This window comes from Polyodon spathula, chromosome 3 (assembly GCF_017654505.1).
Source record: "Polyodon spathula isolate WHYD16114869_AA chromosome 3, ASM1765450v1, whole genome shotgun sequence".
Lineage (NCBI taxonomy): Eukaryota > Metazoa > Chordata > Actinopteri > Acipenseriformes > Polyodontidae > Polyodon > Polyodon spathula.
In genome coordinates, this window is record NC_054536.1 from 93289518 (window position 1) to 93305749 (window position 16232).

Genomic DNA, 16232 nt, shown 5'->3' on the forward strand with positions numbered 1-16232 from the left:
TTTCATTGTCATGCCAGGATAAAAAACACATTTTCCAATTGGTTTACTGTTGTCATTGAGGATATTTTTCATTTAGTGCTCTGTGCAGACTTGCTTGAATATCTCATTGCCTGAATTATCACATAATCGATTTCTATTACAAATGTATATTACTGTATAGCGAACATACCCCATAAGATTACATTTTAAATGCCTACACTCTCCTCCATGTTAGAGACCTTTAAAAAAGTAAAATACAGCTATTTTCTGTACCAACAATTTAGGATGAAAAGAAAGTAGGAAAAAAAGTCTTGTTTTATACAATTTATTTAACAGTAGCTGTTATTTATTTAACAGTGGCTGCACAATATTAAGAACATTCATGTGGTCATCAATACATTATATACTGTATGTACAGTGTAATGTTTACCATTACTGCCTGTAATACAGTATTATTGGACATGATCCATATTTATTTACCTTAACAACTTGAGAACAAACACAATAAATGGTATTCTACACGTAGGCGGTACATTTGAAACGATACAGATATATGCACATTTAAAAGCAGATTTTTGATTTACATGACGATGAACACACACACAACATGTTCATTGTTTACGTGAACAGAAAGCTGACTCTAGAATGGATTGTTAAAGACACGAAAAAAATTCGTATTCCTCTTTACTTCAGCTTTATGGCTTGAACTGTGGAGATATTTATATTATGGGACATTTCCCTGTTGGATTGTATCTGTAGCAACTGCATTTATCAATCTGGTAAGAGTTGACATCTTGTGCACAAAGACTTAATTAAAATTGTAAACATACATGTCCTTACCGTAAAAAAAAAAAAAAAAAAAACATGCACTCTTTGCATCTACAAAAGGATGCTGTACGTTAGGAAAACGTTCAAAAACCAGAAATTTGACTGAAATCTTTCATCTAACTGCAAAACATCTATGGCTGTTTAAAGATTTTCAATTCACAGAAATTCTAAAAGGCTGGATATTACTTAATGCTAATTTGCTTTTTTTTTTTTCTTGTGCTGTTGCAATAATAATAATAGGCCCAATAATTTAACAAGTTAAATTGCTCTACTTTTCAGCATTCTCAAATATACATTATAGAAGAGACAACTACATGTTTACTTGATTGTGTAAGTAAATATGTAGTGTGTATGTAACTCTGTGTGTGTGTGTGTGTGTGTGTGTGTGTGTGTGTGTGTGTGTGTGTGTGTGTGTTTGTGTATAAAAACATATGTGGAAGGATATTAAAATGATACTTTAGAATAGGTACATCTTAGTTAAGTACTACTTCAGACTTTGGAATTAATTAATCTATTTAAAATATTTGTGAAATGTTGACACATTTGTCTTAGACTTTGGTTAATTAAACAAGGGTGAAAGTCATCCTAAATCACTATTGCTCAATCATTTTAGTTTTTTCTTTTTTTTTGACAGGACAAATAACAGCTATTATAGTTTGAAAACTGATAAGAGAACACTATAGACTACACACTGTACAAGCCCCTGGTAAATTAATTGTGCAGTACATGGCTTACAGCAACAAGTTTTGGCAATCCAAGGCCTGTGCATGTTTCTATAACAGGTCACTCACAAGTTTTAAGGGACACAAATTTTCATAGAAACAAACAAACAAAGATCCATACACACAGGAAAACATATCTGTGCATTGCAAGCTGGTGCACGTGATTAATTGAGCATCATGTGAGCAATAAAAGAGAATTTAAAAATCACAATGCGCTTGGATGGGGCAGTTCAGCAAGATGTTTCTTCTTTTTAACAGTGTCTCTTAATCTCCCGTAAAGAAGTAGAAACCATTAAACAGGTTGCCATACTAAGCAGTTTTCCAAAATCACACTCAGAATAACATTAATGTATATTAGATATGCTGTAAATGTGAAGTCCTTCATTTCAGGAATGACTGAGTCAATACAATGTGTATATGCATTCTCTGAGGTCTTCATACTTGTTCACCTTACTCTTCACAGTAACCCTCTTCAGTAGGAATCATGTTGTTTTCCGCACTCATTGGGAACCCGTACATGGATTTGCTCTTTTTTTTGCGGCTGCTTTTGTTTGACTTATCTTCCTGACCTCCAGACAGGGACAAATAGGAGGCAATGCTGTTCCGTACGCCAAAGCTTAGGAGAGAATCGTCATTCTCCCAGTTACCTACTGCGTCCTCCTTGATCAACTCTGACCTGTTAATGAAAAACCAAAAGCTTATAACTTTACAAGGGAGAATAATACCTCAATAGGTGTTCAAGCTACATTTGCAATACAGAATTAAAGGTTAGCCAGTGTAACGGGCAGGGTTGTGTGACCCTCTGTCGTTACCCATTCTGTCCCCTGTCAGTGAGATCACAGAGGTTATGAGCTCTTAAACCATGACTGCAGATGAGTACGGCACTTTAAGACGCTTGCTTGTGGTGCTTAAATCCTAAGGAAACTTTTCTACATTAAAATAAACATTTGCCAGGATGTCATGTATCTGAAACACGCAAGAATCATCACATTGGTAAGCAGCTGCAAATGCAATTACCTACAGTTGTCATTATTACATGTCAGTGCAAACAGATGAACTGCTGGGGGGGTTGGGTCGTAGATTATTTGTACCCTGCTTCTGCCAGTTGCACGTATTTCCTGTTAATTCAGACGTATTTACATAGCCTCACTGAGCATGACCACTCTGTTCCACGCTGAGATTACTAGCACAGAGAAGCATACATTATGCAGGGTGAAAAAATACCTGCAGTAAATGACTGTACAAACAGTAACAGAGATGCTGTAACTGCAGGCTTATCAGCACTATGCCTACATCACCACAATGCACTAATTCTCACTAGTTGCTCTATATTATAACACTGGGGGGGTTGTATTTTAGTTGTCTTGTGCAGGGGAGTACATAGATGGCAATACTAAATATTCAGCTTTTCCTAGACAGTGTTTAAACCTGTAAGCGTATATGGTAACTACTGATACAGTAACACATAGCTATTAGCTATTAGCTATAGCTAACGAGGTAGTGTTATTGAAAACTGGAATGGGCTGTACCTGTCCACATTGTCCCAGGTAAAGCGGTTCCGACACATCAGCACAGGTGGAGGCTGATTGGTCAGGTTCAGGTTGCTGTTGTGGGAGAGGCAGGGGCTTGTGAGGACACAGCAGAGGCCATCAGCAGTTTCTATAAATGAAGAGGCATGCAATCAAATAATTTACAAACAAAGAAATTAGTTAGTGGATTTATATACTGTACTGTAAATACTCTTCATTTCACTGTGAAATACAATCAATTGCTAAAATATTTAGTAAGTGAATATGCAAGAGTCTATTATCATAACCCACCACAGTTTACTGGAATTGGCTCAGGGTGCACATCTGCAATCCTCTTCACCCCACCTCATCCCTAGCAAGTCTTATGTTTATAAAGGCATGGATTTGCACATTCGGGTGCTTCTTTTAGCCCAGGAAATAGTCAGGCATTGGTTCTTCTCATGCCACTTTTTTCTGATGGAATAGTTTGCATTTTCCCCCTAGAAAGTTATTTGTTTTGGGGGGGGTTCAGCTTGTCTGTTTATTAGACGCTTGTCATTTTAACTCCACAGTTGCATTCAAACTTTGAGGATAGAATGTATTACACTTTTCTAAGTGGAGTTAAAACAATGTATTCATATTTTAAACAAGAAAAAAAACAATAAGCAGTAAAATGTGACCTTTTCATAGATGAATAAAATGTTGCAGGGATTGTAGCTAACAAAATACAGTACGTCCATCCATTATATTGGTCTCAAATTTGCAGTTTTGAATGAAACCTTTGAGCCCTCGGACAATGCTGGGGTGAAATGACCAAGGAAGTAAAGCAGTAACATACTTTCCAGAAGGAAAGTCAAGCAAACTGAGAATTGTGTTTAACCTAGTGTACTTCCAAATCATGTTTTAAAATGAAAATACTTGGAGTTCTTTCAAAACTCAAAAAAACAACTTTTGTCATTTTTCTTTGATAACCCACCCCCCTATAAAAATATGTTTCTGTGACTTTAAGCTGGATTTAAATTGTTATAAAAATGTAACTAAAAAGCACAGTCAGCTCTCTGTACTACTTATTATACTGTAGCGTTCATGACACTCTTTACACATCATTGATAGTGTCAAAAGATCAGAACCAGTTACACCCAAGAGATTGATACTGAAAGTGAAATGCATGGTCCCCTGGGGAAATGCAGCCTCATTCATATACAGACTCATTTGTTAGTCAACCACACAATTTACATGAAATTTTGTTGTGGTGGTTCCCAGAAATAATTCTGCACATCCATTCACTGTATACGCCTCAAATTTTTAGTCTTGAATGGAAACTCATGTTCTAGCAAACATGGGTCATGCAGTTCCTTGGTCATTTCAACTAGACAGTAAAATCACCCCCGTATCACTTTTTTTTCAAAGGGCGTTTTTATTTTAGTGAAAACATTTGCAGTAATTCTCAAACGGCATATACCGTTTACTACTTGAGAATCCATTTTAATCTTCAATTTCTTTTACATGGAGACGTTACTGTGCAATCGCGTTGCATCGGCTTACCAGAATAGTGACTGACTAGGTCTTCCAAGCACTGGAAAGTGAGACGAGGAGAGATGTAGTACCAGTTGTTGGGTAAGCGGTTGATTCTATAGTGCTTCACTGCTCTGTGCTTGACTGACAGGGAGTACTGACCTACAATGATAAAGAATGCCTGTTAGGAAAATCAGTCATGAGTCTAGCAATTTAAAACCGCAAAATCTAGCAGACATTGGCATTATCAGAAATTGGCATTATTTTGCAAGATAATGCCTGTGCTGTATATTCCATGAGCGAATGAGCATAGAGACTATTCTTCCCAGCTGAGGAAATGCAACGAGATACAGCAGAAATAATCCTTGTTTACCAGATCATTTTTTTCTCATACGTTTTCATAGTTATAATATGTATTTATTCTAGTTTAAAATGGTTTGTCATGTTTTTAACATGCTTTATCCTATCTCTCTGTGTTTAAATACTTTACCACACTTTCACTGTGCTTTTAACACTTTGCTATGGTAAACTTTTCTAAAGGCATAAACTAAAATATATAAGAGACAGTATTCAAAAATAAAATAAATAATACAATAAAATAACTAGATGATATTTTGTAATAAACTATTCAGTGAGGTGCAGCAAGTGATGGCCCAGTGAGGCCCCCCCTTTGAATTGTTCTAACATACTGTACCTCTGTCAGTCTGGCTGTTTCTGATCATGAAAGAGCCGACTCTGTTGCTGGGAAGTTGCAGCAATTCCTCAGCTTTAGGTCTTACTATTCCCTCAAACAGCCAGCTAAAATGAAAAATGAAAATTCTTTGAGCTAATTGTATATATTTTTTATTATATATATATATATATATATATATATATATATATATATATATATATATATAATTAATTATATATGCAGTAAACGACATCACAAACACATTCATAGATTTAAATATAAATAAGTGAGTGGAGTGTAGTCATCATCAAAAGCCTAGAAGCATCTCCGCAGTTTATTTTCAAACATACTAGACAAAGGTATGTTAAATATACCGAAAAGTCTTTATTTTTTTAGCAAAAATGTGTGTGTGTGTGTGTGTGTGTGTGTGTGTGTGTGTGTGTGTGTGTGTGTGTGAGTATGTGTATATATATATATATATATATATATATATATATATATATATATATATATATATATATATATATATATATATATAATATAGATACTGGATAGGAGGGCTATAACGGAAGGTGCGATTCCTGATGCGATTGTTAGCTTGTTTCAGTTTATAAAAGAAAGCTCATGAACAGGACAGGATTTATTGATTGACACTTGACAACAGCCAATAACTGGGCTCTACTCACTGATTGGTAGACCCAGGCATCTGGGACGGGTTTGGTATGACCTACAGATCTCAACTGGTCATACCGTCAGGAGAGTCAAATTAGACCTACATTTTAAAATGAGTGTCCAAATAAATCAGAAAGTGCTACAATCATTACTGCAGCAGATCATGTAAAAGAATTTGAAAGCCAAATATATACCAAGTAGTATGAGCCGAAAAATACAAATAAATAAATAAATATATCAGTAATTTCAGAGACTTCATGTTTGTATTTTTTAGTCTCTGGAGAGATTGTCCAGCTACAGACCCCTCCATAGTACGACGCTGTATGTCAATTCCAACAAACTCTGTGGATGCAAGAAATATGAAAGGTATTACACCACAGAGGCAGGGAATGAAGAAAAACAGCATTCCAGAATAGTTTCTGAGTTACTGTTGCATACAACGACGTATATGAAACACATTTAAAACCAGAACAGTGTTTTAATAATAACAATAACAGAAATGCAGCCATCATAGAGCGATCCTCTGGAACTCAGTTTTAATTTCTTTTAGCGATTCTGCTTTGTTAGTCACATGCTTTTGTTAACTTCAGGGCTTTAAATGTTTAGATTTTGCTGTTTTTAACTACATGTGCATACTTTGCTACACCATCATGAAATTTAAGATTTAAATAGCTGAAACCGTAAAATTTAAGATTTTTAAAATGTATGACCGTGAAACATAAGAAAATGTACTGTGAATTTGGTAGGGCCCTAAGCAAAAGAAAACAAATAAATAACTTTTTTTTTTAAGTTCATACCACATAATCTGCAGCATATTCCAGTTTATATCCCGCCTGTCATAATTGTTTTTGTCGAGTTGAATGTGTTTGAATTTCAGAAAGCCAGACGACAGTGATGTTTGAATCACCATTTTAGTGTTTGGCGCAGCTTTCTTTTGTAGTGTGTTTTGTAATTCATTTTCTCATAAGTCACAGAATCGTGTTCAGCCATTTTCTCTTGTTGTGAGGCGTGTCGATGAAAGAAACTCAGATTTGCAGTTGGAAGCTCTGGTGAACTGGGAATCAAGCTCTCATCAGCAGACGCTTTATTGAATACTTTTCCATAATGGAATAATGGTCTCCGATGTCATCACAACCTGCATCTCCAAGGCGAGACTTTTTACTCTAAATTGTTATCAAAATGTTGGTTATTTCTGCTTTGATAACTGTATCTTGTGCAGTTTATAATTGTATTTAAAGAAAAAAAAATAGTGCAGTGCAGAAAAACAATTTAACAAACACGAACACTTACTTATGGTAGACCTTTGCCACATGGTTACTCGGAATGTAGTTTTCATTTCCTGTAACAGCTGAAATAACTTTCCACCAACTCCCTTCTCTAATGAACACAAAAAAAATAGAGAGATTTATTTTAAAAAACTGCATGCAATAATTGAACAGCAATTCAATTATTGCAGTAATTGTGATGTCATTAAGAAGGTAACAAAAAAGTGTCAAATATTATTCCTAAATTATTTTAGTACCATTGCATGTCTTATGAGTGGGTCTTAAGGGTTATGGTTGAATTCTGAAGTTAGCTATAAGCATTCTGGAAGAACATCAGAAAAGTTGTCTTTTCACACTACAGTGTTAACTTTAAGCACGGCAGCTGCTTCAGCATAGATACATTTCTGTGGGGTTATATTTCACTGTCAGAAAACAGAAGATTACAATCAATTCTCAAAACCGAATGTCAAGAGATCATACAAAAGGTATGTTAAGGGATTCTTCATATCAGGAGTCTACTATAAAGATACGGCCAAAAGTTTTGGATCATAATTAACTAATTTTGCATCATAAAAGTCCAATGAAACCTGTTGATTAACATATTGAATTACATACCGCTTGATAGTTTTCCATATACTTAACGAAACACTGACAAAACTGTGACATGAAATACTGTACTATTATTATGGCTCCCAGTAGACTTTTGCGATATCATTTTGCAGTTTTTTTGATCACATTTTTTTTAATCCTAAAATTCTAGGTGATGCAAAACTTTTGTGTTGTACATTAGAAAATGCGCAGAGAGCACCCACAGAATTTAACCTTTGCTATGTACTAAACCCTGTAAATCCCAACCATTTTTTAAAATGAGAAAACTTTATTTAACTAGATTCCGTTTCTTGTACAAAACATGCTATTTATTTTCCTGCCTGGCAACACACAGTGTACTGCATCTCAGATCTGGGCCCATTATAATTACAATTACAGCACCCGTTTTGTTCAATTGCAATTACATTTACAATGATGCTGCAGTAATTACAGTTATAATTACACTAAAAAGTAACATAAACAGCTCCACACATTAACATGTTTACCCTGTTTATTCTATCCAGCAGTAACCATAGAAACAAACTATATAACTTTTTCAAACAAACAGGGTCACTAAAAGTGGTTTGAAAATACGAGAAGAATGTTCGCGCAGTGTAAAACACACATGGAACTGTGAATGATTTAGCTTGGGAAGATGTGTAATTGAACTGGAATTGATCAATTATGTGGTAATTACAATTACAAATACAATTATGCAGGTGTGCCAAGGACAATTACAATTAATTACATTATAATTGCAATTAATTACAAATGACACAATTATAATTGGAGTTGACCTCAGGTCTGCTGCATTGAACAGTTATGGCTTGTGGGGCTGGATTTAAATAATATTAATATAGAGGGGTGGCTAAGCATTGTATCAGATGTTAAAACACAGACAATATAGTGGACTGTAATTAAACTACATGAGAAAAATCTATTATTACATTAAGTACTGGTATTGTATTTATTTACGTATGTACTTTTTTATTTATTCATTCAAAATGGATGCAAAAGAGAAAGTCATGAGCAGCATTTATAGTATATGCTTTTTAAAAAGCTTACCATGCCCGATCTCAATTAGAATATTTGTTTAAAAAAATAAATAACAAAACAGTACAATAATAGTGCAAAATTAGGGATATCCTTTGAAACTGTTAGGTACACCCAAAAATAAATTTTACTTTTTTTTTGTTTTCATTTTTATCTGAAGCCAGAAGTCTAAATGTTATAGCTAATTATTACAATAGTGACTTTTCAGTTTATCAATATATATATATATATAATTATTATTTTTCTCAGGTTCTCATTTTGAAAGACACAGCAGACATTGTGTGTGTTAAAGGAAGGGCACCTGTGCTAGTCAAAGCTACAGATATTGACCCATCTCATACTGTATTATCCATAAGCCTCTGCTCTTCCTACGGCTGGATAAGGAACTAGCTTGATAAAGAACAATCAAGGCATAACTGAACAGCTGTTTTTTTTGTTTTCTTAATCGCATGACTGTTAATGATATGATGTAAAGTATACTAATTCAAAGTTAGAATATGTTTTGCTTTTTCACAATGTGAACTGCATTATGATCAGCAGAGGTTGTTCAGCTGCGCTGTGTTTGTCATCAGACTACACTGTAGAATCTGATGGATTTCATTAAATGCATGTAGGAATGAAGTGCCACAATTAGCTTGTAAATCCAATATGTTTTACTGCAATAAAGCACTAACTGTTGCTTTCCAGTGTATGTGTGTGTCCTAGCCCTAACTGCAACTTTAGCCCCAGCCAGAGCAGTAACAGGGAGCACGTCTGTTAACATGTGCAGTAGAAAACAAGCCTCAGAACTCACTCAGAAAGCACTTGTAGCTTCTCTCCAACCCTATATATAGGCTCGCTGACATCAGGCGGTGGATAATCACGAAGCACAACCAGAGTGGTGTTGTCTGCTTCTGTGGAGAAGGAACAAGCAGCGGTTAGACATGTCTTTTTTTTTTTTTTATAAAGTTTCCTTTCATATTTTTTTTATCATAAGTAAGGCTATTACTTCCAAAGTCTGTGTCTTATAAAGTGGTTTTGTTTTTTGTTTTTTATGTATGAATGTAGAGCAATGACCAAAAGTTTTGCATCCCCTATAGAATGAACACATTTTGCTTCATAAATTCGAATGAAACCTGTTGAATAATTTTACATTAAAACATATTGAATTAGATACTGCTTTCCTGAAAAACTGACATAAATTGCTAAATGTGACATTTCAAAATCTAACATGAAATACTGTACTGTTGTTATTGACTTCCAGTGGATTTTTGCGATATTGTTGTGTAGTTTCTTTGATTTAACAGATGTTAAATAAAATATGTTAATTTTGTTCGTATAAGGTAATGGAAATATGTTTTTTTTTTTTTTTTTTTTTGTTTAATAGTTTTAATCAGGAAGTCAATAGTTATACCATTAGCCACACTAATGTCCTGTACTGTAATAACACACTGGAAATAATCTCTGTCGTTGCTAAAATTCACTGATAGCTTCTTAACTTAAGCACAGGAAGCGATAATGAATGGAAAATATAAATGCAGTTACAATAGATCGTTTGATAGCGTTGCATCAGAGTTATATATTAATGCATTTTTAGAGCCAGAACTTGACTTACAAAACAATGTTGGACAATTTTTAGGTCTTTAAAATAAGGTAAACTTTTCTTTGACTATTTAGTAAGATAGTCAGGGATAAAGAGGCAAAAAATACTGCAATAAATCATACTGTTTGCAAATGTACTATTTCAAAAGCACAGTTGCAAACAGTACACATGCAAGGAGATCGCTTGTGTATTCACTGTAACTATATTACCAAATAATTAAATGCTGTCAAATATAGCAATAGGAATAGCAACATTTATTCTAGGGTTTTGGAATTGATTACAAAATTAGAAATTAGAATACGAATATCTTTTTTTTTTTAATTCCCTTTAAACCTTGCACAATTAATGCACTTATTTACTGCTGGTCAGTGAAGATGAAAGTGTATTTGCTTTAATAACACTGCACACAATTGCTTACCTTTCTTTGTTGACTCTAGGCATGCTTGCTCAGTCTCAAGTGATGCTGGTCTCAGTACATTCCCCATGTCTTATTAGTGAGTGTTTGGATCAAAAACAAGCAGCCTGGTGCAAAAACAAAAGGGCAGTTATTATTTTCACCTGTCGAAACAATGTGTGGCTTTGTAAAAAGTAAATGGTCCAGAGTACCACACCACTGTTCTATTGCTCTACGTCTGTGTGTTTTCACTAGCCTCATAGTACACAGGCTACGTTCCTCCCACGAGCTATAATGTTCACAAGGGGGCAACTTTCTGCAAAATGGGGAAGTTGGAGAGAGCTGTTGTTGACCATAGTTTCCATTCCCCCAAATTATCAAACTAGGAAGTTAAGCAAGTAAATATGAAGGGCTGTGGAGCCTGTGCATGCACATTTAAATAGAGAGAAGTCGTCTCAAAGTAAACATTTCAAACCCAGTTCAAGAATGTAAAGGTGCAGATGTATCGTTTCAAAAATGTGTTTGGTCACACATACAGTACAGTATGTTTTAATCCCTTGTTCACAATACCATCTTTCTGAGCAGGAGGCAAGAATTTCTCACAAAACAAATAGGGACTGTACAATTACAGGTAAGCTATATTGAAGAATGCCAAGACCAAGTTTCATCGCAATAAGCAGTTCTCTAAATATAGTGTGACATACAGACAGAGACACAACCAAACGAGGTCCCTCCACATACCCCCGGATTATGATAAATTCAGTAACTTGTGCTAAAGGATGTCATTCTGCAGGTACAGTATGCAAAACTATAAAAGAACAAACAGAAAGACAGTCGGACAGACAAACAGTCTCCGTTTACCCCAAGACTATGACAAATCCATCACTTCTTTCCCAAGACAATGACAAATTCAATCACTTCAGACACATGGCAAATTACATTTAATATAGAAAAGTGTAAGTTACTGCATGTAGGCAATAAAAGTGTGCATTATAAATATCATATGGGAGATACTGAAATTGAAGAAGAAACCAATGAAAAAAACCTAGGAGTTTCTGTTGACTCAGAAATGTCTTCATCTAGACAATGTGGGGAAGCTATAAAAAATGCCAACAAGATGCTCGGATATATAGTGAAAAGTGTTGAATTTAAATCAAGGGAAGTAATATGCAGACATGCTAAAAGAACTGAATCTATTCTATCTTGAACAAAGAAGACAACGCGGTGACCTGATTCAAGCATTCAAAATTCTAAAAGGTATTGACAATGTAGACCCAAGGGACTTTTTCAACCTGAAAAAAGAAACAAGGACCAGAGGTCACTAGTGGGGATTAGATAAATGGGCATTCAGAACAGAAAATAGGAGGAACTTTTTTACACAGAGAATTGTGAGGGTCTGGAACCAACTCCTCAGTAATGTTGTTGAAGTTGACACCCTGGGATCCTTCAAGAAGCTGCTTGATGAGATTCTGGGATCAATAAGCTACTAACAACCAAACGAGCAAGATGGGCCGAATGGCCTCCTCTCGTTTGTAACCTTTCTTATGTTCTGAATAGGGTCCTTAGCAAGATTCATACATGCAAAACTCTGAATTGCGACATGCGTACATACAAGACGAGAAGGTACAAACCAGTGCTGGTCAATGATATTCTTCAGTTGCTTCTAATGACACTCTAACAACGCTGCTGAAATTGTAATTGTTATTCCTCTAAATTATTCTCATTATACAGTGGATCACATGTGGTTATCAAATTATGACATTCTGAAAAAAAATAAGACAAAGGTGTAAAGATGTAATTGAACTGTAATTGATCAGTTGTATGAATGATAATGGTAATTATAATTATGCAGGTTTGCCAACATTCAACTACAATTCCAATTACATCTTGCTTGTGCTAGCATGCTGATCTAGGCTAGGGACCCCCAGAGAGTGCTGCATTGGCCTCTGCGCTCCCGCAGGATTAGGAGCGACAGTCGCTAAGGGGTGGTTTGCCTGGTAGCGCTGATCAGGCTTTGAGGCTCCTGGTGGAGTCTTCCCACACTGCTCCTGGGTCTCTAGGATTCAGCCAGGGCTGAGCATTGCACGGGTTTGGCAGGTAAAGAAAGGCAAGTGGGATTAATATTAACACTGAAATATCTTCGAATATCATCAAATGGAGGTCTTTTTGTACCACAGTAGCTATATTATACAGTGTACAACACAAAGATGAATTTAGGGTAATTTAAATATTATGGCAAATGTTATTTACATGATCCCCACTTTCACTGCAATTATATATATATATATATATATATATATATATATATATATATATATATATATATATATATATATATATATATATAGTTTAATTTTATATATATATATATATTATATATAATATATTTTATATATATATATATATATATAATATATATATATAGTCTAGTAGTAAAAATCGTCAGTTATTTAGCAGTCAATAAATTTCACACAATGTAAGAAAACAGAAAAAATCAATGATCTAGCTATCTAACGATTTAAACAGAAATTGAAAAATTGGGTAGAATTTAAGACACGCAGATAAAAGGAGTTTAAAGGTATTTATAAAACTGTACATATTAACTAGCTCTATCCCACTGTATTGCATTTTATTGGTCTTCATATAGATATTGAGCAGGATGCCCCTACTTTGCTCTATTAATTCATTTGAAACATTGCAAAAGCCCCAAAAATCACTTTGGACTTTTCACTTTTTGGGTCTTCGTTTTCAATTACCAATATTTCGAACTAAGCCTATTTATTAATCTGTAATTTCCCCTGTTAATTTAATGTGCATTTAAATTTGCCCTTGTAGTGCAGAGAAGTAAAGGCAATCCAAAATGTGATCACACTTTTAAATACATTTGAAGTAAAAGTAAAGAAATAAACTAATAAAAATAATAATAATAATAATAATAATAATAATAATAATAATAATTATATTATTATTATTATTATTATTATTATTATTATTATTATTATTATTAATAATAATAATAATAATAATAATAATAATAATAATAAGTACATTCAGCTAAATGCTAGTAATGTACATAATAGATTTAAAATTATATATAATATAATATAATATAATTTTACCTTTAAAATGTCACCATTCTGCAGCTGCTTGCTGAGTTGTTATAATCCACAGGGAGTTCACTGGTTGTTTTATAATGTTGAATTCCCAGTATAAAGTGACAGTGTTGTGGAAGATGGGTGCTTCATGGCTTATGAAAGCTGGTGTTCCGGGTTGAGTGTTGTGAAGCTGATGCACTCAACTGAGACACTGGTTCTAAACAGGCCACATGCTTCCTCTGTTGAAATGAGCAACGTTTAAACGTGTGCAAGTTTGGAGAGTAAGTTCCTGTTTTTGTAGAAAAAAACAAGTACTGTCAGTATTAAACTTGGTTTCAAAATTATGTTGAAACCTGCTCTTTCTCTTTCTGTATTTCTGTACCCTTGTGAAGTACACTAAACAGTCATTTATTTTACTAATAGCGGTTAAATTGGCATTCAGGCCTGCTGTTAAGCTTTATGAAACAACCAATAATTAAGAGTGTATTTTAATAGATAACCACACCTGTGTGTGTGTGTGTGTGTGTGTGTGTGTGTGTGTGTGTGTGTGTGTGTGTGTGTGTGTGTGTGTGTGTAATATTTTATTTTATGTTTTCAAACTCTTCAGCTGTTTTGAGAAGTCACCTCCCTTTCCAACCTCAGTAAACGTGTTATGTTTTTGATTTTTATATTATTATGACACACACACATTTAATACTTGTGTTTGTAAGTGGTCATAACATAGAACATTCACCAGCGAAACGTATCAAGTGAAAGCTTTTCGCGATAGCGGTTCATTATTTAAGTAATAATAATATAATAAGTAATATATTATTTTATTAGTTATTATTCGATTATTTATTAATTATAGGTTATTATTATTAAATAATAATATATATATAATGAATATATTCTTATCCATCACTATATATATTTATTTTATTATATACTATATATATATATTATAATATATATAATTTATTTAGATGCATAGACTACCCAGGGACATCCCGTAATACATTCGATATAATATTGTATATCTTATATTATATAAATATATATATATATATATATCTATATAAATCAATCACGTATCTGATTGGTCCCTGTAGGGCACATGTAAGCTTTTTGATCACACAGAAGAGTATGCCTTTCCAGTATTAAGCGATAGAGCCCATCAGTGCGGTCCCTAACCTGAGGTCATCTACCACCCGGTACATCTGCATAGAGAGGGCTCTATCGCTGTTAGAAAACGACTTATTTCTTTATTTTCTCTTTGAAAAAAACTCTAAAACCTGTATTTACCTTTAACTTCTGATATTTCGCCAGGTAACATTCCACTGAGGAAAATAGTCCCTAACATGATTAGAATAGAAAAAAGACAAAAACATAGAGAAAATATTATTACTGTTAGTAAAATTGTTATTATTGCTAACATATTTATTTATTGGGGTCTTACTCCTTCTTATTATAATTTATCTGGACATATACTGTTGTTGAATAGTTTGTGTTTAGTATTGAGTCTCACTCGAAACTTGTTGTTGGAGGAGGGGCGTCATTCAAGCAGGCAGGGAGTGGATTGGTTGGTACGGAAAGAAGTGAAGTGAAACAGGGTTGGGAGTTTGACTGGCTGGTTTTGAGGGTCGGAGGGTTGTTTGGATCCAGTATTGTGGACCAATCGTGTCTTCCCTGTTGATTTGCTGTCCAGTAGCTGCGAATTGAGCCTTCATTACGATGTTCTGTCACAGACATGACTTCACTTGTCTCTAGACCAGCATCAGAAACTATGTTTTAGTAGCTTTTTATGTTATCAAATTAGTTGTAGATTAAAATGTTAAGGGAAAAAGCTGGTATGTATGCGCGGATTTTAAAATGCAATTCACATTTAAGCACTTCAACGTTCCAGGGGGCATCTATACAAATGAATTTGATCCAGAACATTGCATCGCTTGATTGGACTACAGTTTCTAGCAAGAACGTTTTGGTGTTACATTTCCTATAATGAGCTTTGACAAATAAAATGACAATGAAGTACATGCTCTGTTTGGATTCTGCTGTAAAAGTGACTAACATTAGAAGCAGAACCTTTGTTTGCAAAGCTCTAAGTGACTCTAAATGCTTTCCTTCCACCCATACTCATTCCAGGAACAGGAACTACCTGCCCTTTATACAGGGTTTGTTTCATAATGCTGTTTTCTAGAGTTGAGAGGATGTTCTGGGTGCTGCAGGGGTCAGTGCTGGGGCACATGCTCTTTCTTATCTGCAGGAATAACACAGACCTTGACCTTGACTTGACCTTGACCTTAGCACTTGGGGAGGGGCGGGAGTTAGATTAGACAGTATTCAGGACGAGGGTTTGGAGACACTGCATTGGTTATA

At 34.5% G+C, this 16232-nt stretch overlaps 2 protein-coding genes across 2 annotated transcripts in view; one reads left to right on the forward strand and one right to left on the reverse strand.

Annotated features, from left to right (window-relative positions):
• tg (thyroglobulin) overlaps positions 1 to 16232 on the forward strand; it is a 109234-nt gene that overhangs the window by 55699 nt on the left and 37303 nt on the right. The window lies entirely within an intron of this gene.
• LOC121313667 (src-like-adapter) lies at positions 291 to 14079 on the reverse strand. Its single transcript, XM_041246444.1, has 8 exons — positions 13899 to 14079; positions 10804 to 10907; positions 9597 to 9696; positions 7188 to 7274; positions 5247 to 5350; positions 4583 to 4714; positions 3059 to 3188; positions 291 to 2205 (listed from the first exon to the last, which is right to left on the reverse strand). Exons 2-8 carry the CDS (start codon positions 10868 to 10870, stop codon positions 1980 to 1982), a joined length of 846 nt encoding a protein of 281 aa, XP_041102378.1. The 5' UTR covers positions 10871 to 10907; positions 13899 to 14079; the 3' UTR covers positions 291 to 1979.

Excerpts from the sequence above, each read along its gene's own strand:
- LOC121313667 (XM_041246444.1), bottom strand. The coding sequence starts at position 10,870 with ATGGGGAATGTACTGAGACCAGCATCACTTGAGACTGAGCAAGCATGC. Across the intron at positions 9,697-10,803 it reads CCTAGAGTCAACAAAGAAAG|AAGCAGACAACACCACTCTG; the intron begins GTAAGCAATTGT and ends CCTTCTCCACAG. Across the intron at positions 4,715-5,246 it reads AAACAGCCAGACTGACAGAG|GTCAGTACTCCCTGTCAGTC; the intron begins GTACAGTATGTT and ends TTATCATTGTAG.